General features: G+C 50.0%; 1 protein-coding gene across 2 annotated transcripts; it reads left to right on the plus strand.

The window, feature by feature from the left end:
- The first annotated feature begins 953 nt into the window (after nt 1-953).
- Nucleotides 954-8,377, plus strand: ABHD15 (abhydrolase domain containing 15). 2 transcript variants are annotated; one of them, XR_012492385.1, is made up of 4 exons: nt 954-2,009; nt 3,978-4,499; nt 4,638-5,080; nt 7,364-8,377. XR_012492385.1 is itself a non-coding variant. In XM_074320805.1 (2 exons), exons 1-2 carry the CDS (start codon nt 1,129-1,131, stop codon nt 4,501-4,503), a joined length of 1,407 nt encoding a protein of 468 aa, XP_074176906.1. In that variant the 5' UTR covers nt 954-1,128; the 3' UTR covers nt 4,504-8,377. The 2 variants fall into 2 exon arrangements, 1 of the variants encoding a protein (XP_074176906.1); XM_074320805.1 differs by having other exon boundaries at nt 3,978-8,377.
- Nucleotides 8,378-10,301: the final 1,924 nt, after the last annotated feature.

Below are 10,301 nucleotides of genomic sequence, written 5' to 3' on the forward strand. Positions count from 1 at the left end.
ATAGAGCAAGAACGTGTTGTTTCAGTTGTCTCTCACATACCTGTGACTTACAGACGGGTTCCTAACCTTTCCCCGGCACCCCCAGTAATTACCAGCTATTGAAGCTGATGAAGGGACTCCAGTCTACCCCCTACCACGGCCCCATCACAGGATGACAAGCGTCACCCTCACCCAGCACCTGAGTGCGTCCTTTCCCCCAGTTTATTCTTGGAGGCTTGGGGCTGTTTCTTCCTGGGGAAGCCCTTCCTGGGGAGCGGTGTCATGGATTTCCTCTCTCGGAAGCCAGGGTCCTAGAGGAGTCCCACGCTCCCGGGGGGACAGGGACAGCGCACTGATGCAGGCAAGGGAACCAGCAGCCCCTGGCGCTCTAGTCTCCCGCCACAAAACCGTAGTCGGGTCCGGACGCCTGCCCTGGCCCTCGCAGGCCCTGAGCCAGACCCCCCGCCCGGCCGGGGGATTGCGCAGTTGTCTGTGCCCGCGGGGCCGAAACAAACACCAAGGTCAGAGAGCGCGGCCGGGCCGGTGGAGGGAGGCGCGGCTGGTGGTTCAGGCTGCAGCTTCGAGAGCCCGCGCGGGGAGCTGCGGTTTATTCACTTCTCCTTTTTGCTACTTCTCGACAGCGGCCCCTGAAGGAGCAACGATGCAGGGTCTCCCCGGCCGCTACACGACGCGCGGGACGGAGGAGCAGGGACAGAGGATTCATGCTCATTCTGGTTCCCCAAACATGAGTCTTGGAGTCTCCCCACTTCTCTGCCGCCAACACCCCTCTTCTCGGCGCGCTGCCCTCCCCACTCCCTTCCGGCTCTCTGGCGCGTCCTCGTTCCCTCTCTGTGGCCTCGGCTCTTTTCACCCTCTGCTCCTGCTTGTCGCAATCGCTGTACAAAGGGCCGGGGGCGGGAGTGGGGGGCGGGCGAGGGGAGCCGGGCGTGAACTGGCTGCCTCTGCGGAGCCCCGGCCAATCCGGAGCGCGCCCCCCCGCGCGGGAGGGCCCTGGGCAGCCGCCGGGGCCGGGCGGAGCCGCGGGCAGAGCAGAGAACTCGCCGAAGGGACGGCCCCGCCGCCTGCCGCCCGCCGCCCTCCGCCCGCCGCCCGCCGCCCGCCGCCCGCCGGAGGTTCTCTTGCCTCGCCATGCCGCCGTGGGGCGCCGCCCTTGCCCTGCTCCTGGCCGCGCTTGCCCTGCTTGGCCTGCTCGCCCGGCGGCTGCGGCGCCGGGAGAGGCGCGCCGTCGGAGCCAGGACCCTGCCGGGCGCCCAGGGACAGGACGACGGCGAGGAGGTGGACGGCGGAAGCCTGGCAAATCAGTTTAGCGACGCGCGTGAGCCGCTGCCCGGCGGGTGCAGGCTCATCTGTAAGCCGTCGGCGCTGGCCCAGTGCCTGCTGCGCGCCTTGCGACGCTCGGCAGCGCTGGAGCCCGGCCCGCGCTCCTGGCTCTCGGGTCCCCACCTGCAGACCCTCTGCCACTTCGTGTTGCCGGTGGGGCCAGGGCCTGAGCTGGCCCGGGAGTACCTGCAGTTGGTGGACGACGGACTGGTGGCCCTGGATTGGGTGGTGGGACCTTGTGCCCGGGGCCGCCGGGTCACCAACGCCGGGGCCCTTCCGGCGGTGCTATTGGTGATACCCAATGCGTGGGGGCGCCTCACCCGCAACGTGCTGGGCCTCTGCCTGCTCGCCCTGGAGCGTGGCTACTATCCTGTCATCTTCCACCGCCGCGGCCACCACGGCTGCCCGCTGGTCAGCCCCCGGCTGCAGCCTTTCGGGGACCCGTCGGATCTCAAGGAGGCGGTCACTTACATCCGCTTCCGACACCCGGCGGCCCCGCTGTTCGCTGTGAGCGAAGGCTCAGGATCGGCACTGTTGCTGTCCTACCTGGGCGAGTGCGGCTCCTCCAGCTACGTGACGGGAGCCGCCTGCATCTCGCCGGTGCTGCGCTGCCGCGAGTGGTTTGAAGCCGGCCTGCCCTGGCCCTACGAGTGGGGCTTTCTACTCCATCAGAAGATCGCCCTCAGCAGGTGGGTAACGCAGGCCGCAGATGGGCAAGCGGAGAATAGGGGTTTGGGGCTGACACAGCTCTGCCTGGTATTGAATGAAACAGGGTTAGGGCAGTTTGGGCAAAGGTCTCCTCATACACACGTTTGGAAGCTGTCCAAACCCTCTAGTGTAGACGGAACCAGGGAAGCGGGTTTAAACGCCAAAGAGGACTCAGTCAGCATCATGATGCTGGAGCAGGGCCCCTGCCCTGGGCCCCCTGGCCTCACCTCAGCCCCACCGTGTCCTAGCAACCCGAGCACCTGCCTCACCTGCAGCAGAGGCAGCGCCTGACATTTACCACTTAATCCACAGCTGGTCAAATCAGCAAAGAAGGCTCGGAAAGCAATTGCAACTGATTGTCCAGAGTATTTCCTTACAGTCTCTGAGCCTGGAAGTGACAGGAATCAGAAATTTGGTGGCATTTGATTTGTGAAAATTGTTTAGACCTGACACATGTTTTGCATATTCCTAGGTATGTACTCAATATTTAATGCAAAAATTTAAAGAATACTTAAACATAACTTTTTAACAAAATATCCAACAAGAGAACAATCTACCCTACCACCAGGGTGACAGATGAGACTTTTTCTGCTCTGCTGCTTTCCTAGGAGATGCAGAATGAGCTCAGACATCATGGCAACAGTGTGGTGTGGCAGAGAGACCTGGGATACAGGGTCAGGCTCACTGGGTTCAAATCCTAAATTTCCAGCGAGTTAGTTAACCCCTTGGAGCCTCACTTCCCTCTTCAATTAAATGGAGTTAATAACTACCTCCCAAGATGGTTACAAGCATGAAATGAGATAACAGAAGTGAAGGCCTGGCACTGAGTAGGTGCTAAATAAATGGTGGCAATTGTGATTTCTCTTTCCGTTCTTGCCCCATTTTGCCTCCTATTCTAAGAAGATCAAACCCTGAGCTCAACAACAGCATGCTGCCATGGCAACCCAGAGCTGCCAGAGCAATCCAGGGACAAGGTGCTCTCCTGTGGCTTAATTGCCAGTTTCCTCCCCAAATGATGGCCACTAACACTGACCCTGGCACCAGCTGGAGGATAAGTTGAGGCAAGTAGAGAGGAAACCTGACCCTTTAGGAACTGCCCTGCCCATGGAGGTTTGGAATTAAAAACTCAGGGCAAGCCCTCTTTGAATCTTTGCAGGACACACATCCAAATTCAACAGGCTAATGATGGATTGATCCACCCAAAGTTCTGACTGGCCCATCCTGGCCTCCTTGTCAGGGTGCCAGGCCCTCTCCAGGGAGGTGGCAATAGCAAAGCTGCCCCTCTTCCTGGAGCAGTTGCTCTCAGGCTCCCACTTGGTAAACACCCTGTAAATTAATCACACGCCCAGTCACTTCCTCTGCCATCCATTTCTCTCTAGGAATACCTACCCCGCTGATGAAGGTCACAGTCCCGTGTCAGTATCTGGATAGCATATTAGCTTTTAAAACACAAACAAACTAATACAATCTAAAGTAAAATGTTCATGAGGGGCGGGGGTGACACTTGCTGATTGGATAGTCTGAGCCGGTGAGTTCTTCTAGAAGGGGTTCAGGAGCTGGCAGTTCATAGCAAGTTCTCCACAGAGGGTCAGACATTGTGGTCAGGAGAGCTGTCACTGCCCCAGGACTGGGTAGGTAATGCCATAAATGACAGGCCTGGTAGGAACTGTGACACAGAAAGGAGGGAGGACATGCCCTGATTGTTCCCCTCAGGAATGTCAGCTCAGATCCTATTTCCCTGGAGGAGCCAGATAGCTGCATTTTATGTGAAATCTCCTGATTTTAAATAATGACAATGAAATGGAAATTTTAAAAAACATTGTATGGCCAAAGAAAACTTCTGTGGCCAGAATCTGTCCTGTGGGCCATCACTCTGTAACTTCTGCTGTTAATGTGTTCTCTCATTCTTCCTTCTTTCCTGTCTTCCCCATTCACCTTCTTGCTGCCAGGTATGCCACGGCCCTGGAGGACACAGTGGACACCCGCAAACTGTTCAGGAGCCGCTCTCTGCGAGAGTTTGAGGAGACCCTCTTCTGCCACACTAAGAGTTTCCCCATCAGCTGGGACACCTACTGGGACCACAACGACCCGCTCCGGGATGTGGATGAGGCCGCTGTCCCTGTGCTGTGTATCTGTAGCTCTGATGACCCTGTGTGCGGGCCCGCAGACCACTTTCTGCCCACTGAACTCTTTCACAGCAACCCCTATTTCTTCCTCCTGCTCAGTCACCATGGAGGCCACTGTGGCTTCCTGCGTCAGGAGCCCTTGCCAGCCTGGAGCCACGAAGTCATCTTGGAGTACTTCCGAGCCTTGACTGAGTTCTTCCGAACAGAAGAGAGGATAAAAGGACTGAGCAGGCGCCGAGCTTCGTTTCTAGGGGGCCGGCGTCGCTGGGGAACCCTGCAGAAGCGGGAGGTCTCTCCCTCGTCCAGTCTGGAAGACATCTTTAGCTGGAAGCGATCATATACGAGGTGAGACCTGGCCCAAGAACCTGCCTGTCCTGCAAGGAAGAATAAAACTGGACATGGCAGAGTCCTGAGGAGGTGGTGAGGACAGCGGGCAAGCGGCTCCAGCTCTTGGCCACTGATTCAGCCCCTTCTCTCTTAAAGTGACCTGTGGAAAGCGGTGGAACTTCCAGCTAACTGGCGCTCACTTTACTCTGAGCAGAACTGCTGCCCAAGCTCTTCTCAGCACATCCCTGCTCATCCTGCTCAGCGGCTGGGCATTCTCCATCACTGTCTCCTGTCACACATCTCCATAAGCCAAAGAATAGCAGCATTCAAGCCCATGGACTCTGGAGAAAATGCTCTCTCGCTGGCAACGACTACCAAGATGAGTTATGTGTGACATTGGGTTGCTCTCTCCCACATAAATAATCAGCTCTGTGACTCTGATTCTCAAGCTGGAGCCACTTGATGTAGCGAGGACAGGATGTTTGTGTCTCGGTCCCACTTCCCTCATTTCATTCTGCCGTGGTGACATTCTGGCTGACTTCATGCGGTGGCAGCTGTGGAAGCGGGCTCATGGAGCCACGTGGCTGCATCAGTTTTATGTGAGTGTGAGAAAGGTGGCAAAGGCAGTAAGTGCAGTGCTGAGACTGGGTGGGTGAGAGCGACGAGGTAGAGTGTGAATGCCTGTTTCTGTAAGACTCAGGTCCAGTCTTTCAGACAGTTTCTGCAAGTCTCGGGTGGGAATGTGGCTGGTCTGCAGCGTCAGCCTAGAACCTCAAGCTTCACTGGAGACATGCCAAGAATGATTTTAGGAACAGGAAGTCCTTGCACGCCATCTGCTAGACCACGGCTCAAGGAGCCGTACTCTCTGGCACTCTAGCTGCTTCCTCTGGTACCATTTCTGGGGATTACTCCAGAGAGCCCTAGCCAGAGCTGTTTTTCTCCTGAGATGTGGGCTTTCTCTAAGTGGTGAAAAGTATAAACCTCACATCTTAGCTGTTTTCTGGTTATCTACCCTCTTTTCTGACATTACTACCAGCCTCTCCCTCTCCAGAGCCTGGAGAGACATCTGGGACCAGAGAAAACAAAACTTCTAAGAGGTTGGTTAGAGCTGACTCAGCAATTTATGAATATTTCACATTGCTATGCTTTTTCTGCTCAGTTATTCAAAAGGCCATCCATGTAGATGCAGAAAACATTTATTCCTGGATCTGGCCACTCAGTGACTGAGTGGGTGTTTGATTTTATGAGGAATAATGCTGAAGACCAGAGTAGAATAAGGCATTGTACAGGTTGATCCACGCAGGCTGGTTTGGGTCAGGCCATTCAACAATACACCTGGACATCTGGCTCCACGTGCTGCTAAGAGCTTTGCCCTGAAATTTTACTTTGTCGTTGAGAAAGAGGGCCCCTGTTTTGACAGGAAGCTCTATCCTGGTCTCACAAACAGCTAAACAATTTTAAAGAGGAAAAATGTTTACTGAAGCCATGTCCTAAGGCTTGGTACCAGGACTTGCTGGGGCCGTGGTTTCAGGTTTGGGTAATCTTAAGCCTTGTTCTTCTAGATCAAATAAGAAGAAACTCTGAACTATCTGAGAATCTACACTGAGATGCAGACAACACTCACTTATCTAAGGCACATTCTCCTGTCATGAAAAAATGTATCTCCTTCCTTGCCCACTTCTTGCTCCTCCACATTCCTCTTCTAACGTTCTTTCTCTTTCACCGTTTCTGAGGAGGAGAAATAACAAGGAACTGAAATCTAAAGAAGCCACTCTCCTGCTGGTTAACAGCCTTGTGGTCTCACTTGGTAAGGGAGAATTGATGACATCCGGCCACGCCCCTCCCCCAGCACCTGGTACAGTGGGAATTTCAGTTAATTAGGGTCCTGCAGTCCCATATGCAAGACCCTAGGATCATTCAGAGCTGACTGCAAAATGGGAAGGAGCCCAGTGGTTTTTAATCACACCCCCCACCCCCCGCTTAAATGGCCCCTAAGAGCTAAATCTGTGTTCTTTCGCTAAGACAGATACGACAGGACTCTGGTTCTTTAAGATAGTAGCTTTTGGAGAAACTGTGTTTGGTTTTCCTCTCTTTTTTTTTTTTTTCAAATAGGAAAGAAAGCCTGTGGAAGGGATATATATGATCTTAAAGCGCTCAGAACAGCCCTAGTCCTAATTCCCTTGGACCCACAATCCTAATGACCTAAACCCTTAAGCATTTCTCCTGCGTGTCCCTTGTGCCAAATGTGCTCATAGCCCATCTCAGGAAGCTACTTACCTCTTATCTTCCCCTCACTATGTGACAGCATCACTGCTTTTCAGCTCATTTTTGCCAATAACGTGTAGTTCCTATTCAAGCAGATTTGGGAGACCTTGTCCTTCAGTCTAAGGGTGAAGGAATCACCCAAATTGGCTCTGCTTTGATTAATAGCTAATTATATGAAGCCAGTTGGAGAAACCCTACACACACTATTCTGAGACATATGTGGCCCTTGAACAAAATGACAAATTATAAGTCTGAGAAAGCAAGAAAAACAAAAAAACAAAACAAACCCAAAGAAGTACCACTGAGTTGGGGTTTTTCAAGTAGCAAGTTTTTAGCAATCCTCTCAGGCCTCATTCACTTGCTTGCCTCCCTTTTGGTCTCTTCATTATTTGTAAACACCTTCAAATTGGAGGAAACAAAAACAAAACAACCCAGAGACTTAAAGGAGGCATTATCTCAGAAGCAGGGACTAAGGCCTCTGTACCCATGGATCAGAATGCAGGAAGCAGACAACTGCCTCTAAAGATTTGACTTCTACCAAATTCTGACCTCTGATACTACAGACTCTGCTAAGCTAGAACTTAATTCTCTTAAAGATTTTATGTATTTATACATAGGTTTCCAGGGTGGCTTGGGTGGAGACAACAGTATGCCAAAGAAAGCACCAAATCCTCGCTCTGAGAAGACATCATCTCTGTTTTGAGTGAAGACATATCTTCTGAGACTTGAGTACTGCTAGGAAAGAGGTCTTGACACAGGAAGTGTTACCTTGGCTTTCTAAAGAACCTCAAAACCACCCCTGAGTCAGAAGCTCGTCTGTACTCATCTTCCGCCTGGACCACAAGCTCCTGTCAGTCAGTCACCCTCGGTAATGACCCAGGACTCTTCCTTTACAGATGAACTTTAGCACAAATTCATCTCCTTGCTTAAACAAGCAGATACACTTGGCCACTTTGGTTGAATTTGATAACAATGGCAATAGGAGTATTTGTGATTCTACAGCCAAGCCACTAAGGATGGCATCAGAAATTGTTTTGATAGTTATCACAGCTGGCAGAATAAGACTGAGGAATTATACTTAAGAGTATCCAAGTGCCCGGATAAGGAAAACGCCAGCTCAGGAAGCAGTAAGTCCCATGTCATCGGTGGGCTATGCAAGCTAGACTGCCACTTGGCATGCATCATGTAGGGGACATGTGCCGAGAAATGAGTAGCCTACATATAAGGTCTCTTCTCATCTGGGAGTCAGTGAGTTAAAATAATGCTAATGAGCAGTAGGTTCTGGTCGATTTATGGGCTTGAGGATCAGGAGATCACAGATGTGATCTGGATTCTGGGAGTTGGGAGACCTACAGATTTTACTGAACATAATCCTGCCAAAGTGACCACAGGATGGTTTTAAGATACTCAATAATTATGCTCTAACGTGTCCAGGAAGAGCTACAAGTTTGAAGGAAAAATGGAATTTCATTAAAACAAACGATAAAAGACACTAACATATCAAAAACCAAAGCCTCTAGCCCCTGTGACCTTCCTGTGTAAAATACTGTTATTACTAGGGTGGTTGAACAAAACTCGCTCCAACTTGTTTGCCTCTGAATACTAAATAAATTGCAGTTTCCCTGCAACAATGGAATGTCATTGTTTTTTTAAATCTCCAGAAACAAAATGTGTTGTTTATCTTCTGAAGTCCTCTGTGTACTGAGCCCTGCTTACCTATCTGTAGAGTTAACAGTCTCTCTGCACATTCTCTATTTGCCGGTTGTTGCTTCACTTCTGTAGATCTAGCCCTGGGTCCTCTAACACTAACCAATGGCAGGTCTGTTTAATCAACAACCAGGCCTCCTGCTCTGGGCTAATAATTTCCCAGCAGGCTCAAAATTCTCTGAGCATCAATGGTACCTACACAGAGATATTTTCCAGTGGGCAATTAGTAATTTGTGTGTTGGTGAGAGTACTGAAGAAGTAATTTGGAGATGTGGGTTCTAGGTTCTAGTTCATCAATGACTTCTAAGACCTTGGAAAACTATGAGTTCCTTGTGATAAGACTGAGACTGTGAATAGGCCTTAATTTAGGAGGTCTGTTAGGATATGAGATAGTAAAAGCAGGTAGGTCCCATTCTCCATGTCTATTTAATTCCCCAGCTGGAGATCAAAGAACTTTCTGGTGAGATGACATCTGCTTTCAGATCAAAATCTATTTTCCAATCTTTACAAGAAGTTCCAGTTATTATAAATTCCACTGCAAAGTTGGGAAGGGCCTGAAGAGAAGGACCTTTTGAGGCTCACAGGCTGGGGTCCTGGGTTACCCAGTTGAGGGCAGTTTCCCCACCTACAGCCCAAACACAGACTCACTCACTCACTCAAAGAACCATGTTATGGATAATAGGTTTCACGTTGGTTCATTTGTTCCGGCCAAAACCCATCTGTTTTCCTATTTCTTATAGATGAAGTTTCAGAGACAATATGACTTTTAAGATCTCTAGTGTACTGGGGCTAAAGACCAGAAGCCAGATCAGTGCTGTTTCTGCCACATTGAGATGACAGTCAATAATGCTCATTTTAGACTCCAAAATGGCAAGGGTGTTAACAAAAGGGGAATTTGTCTTCAGGGCTGCTGGAGTGTACGACCCCATGGGGAAGCCATACACAGTCATTATAAACAACAGCCATGAAGTCATGTTATAGCTGGCACGGCCTTAGCATCGTCAGCAGCCTTCTCTCCGTCTGTGCATTAAGGACAAGTATTTGAAAATAGAGTAGCAATTAAAGTCAGGAATTGCCCATGATGCATACAGAAAAGCCTGGTTCTGCAGCTGGCATCACGGGGCTGTGGAGCTAGCCAATCACTGTGGTCAATTTTTATTTTTCGTATTTCTTTTACAGTCAAGTAGGATAGGTTTTAAACCCGAAGCATAACTCAGAACATCTTTGATGCGTCTAGCCAATGACATTTGTTTTGTGTTGACGCAGGGTACAGGCTAGAAGCACATTTTCTGATACTCTCCTTCCACTGTAGTTTGAAGACCCCAATTGTGGGGATAAAGCAGAAAGAAATCTTGTTTTCTTAAATCCTTTCTGAGTTCCTCCAAATTCAAGGTGGGATGATGGAAATGTAGAGATAGGAGACTTGGGATCTAATCTTGGCTCTGCCATTTAGTTGTTTGACCCAGGCAAAATAAACATTATATAAATATGAATCTCAAAATAGCTCAATATCAACATTCTAGGAGTTAAAAAGCTGTACTGAAAAGTTAAAAGTACCATTTTCCTGATAGTCTTCTATTCAATGAAACAGGTAATCCCAATAATACTTTTAAAAATGACACTTAAAATTATCTTCTAGTTTTTTTAAATTAGAGAACACATAAACCCCAGTCCATGAAACCCTTCCCCCCAAGTTAACCTGACAAAAATGTCACTTGACAGTTTTAAACGACAGAAATGGGTTAGATATTCTGCCCCTTTTAGGGCTAAGATATGATGATTTTCAAATCAGGGAAGATAAGCCCAGATGAAACCAACATTTGAAGCTTTGTACAAGGTCTCAGAACT

Source organism: Rhinolophus sinicus, linkage group LG15 (assembly GCF_036562045.2).
Source record: "Rhinolophus sinicus isolate RSC01 linkage group LG15, ASM3656204v1, whole genome shotgun sequence".
NCBI lineage: Eukaryota > Metazoa > Chordata > Mammalia > Chiroptera > Rhinolophidae > Rhinolophus > Rhinolophus sinicus.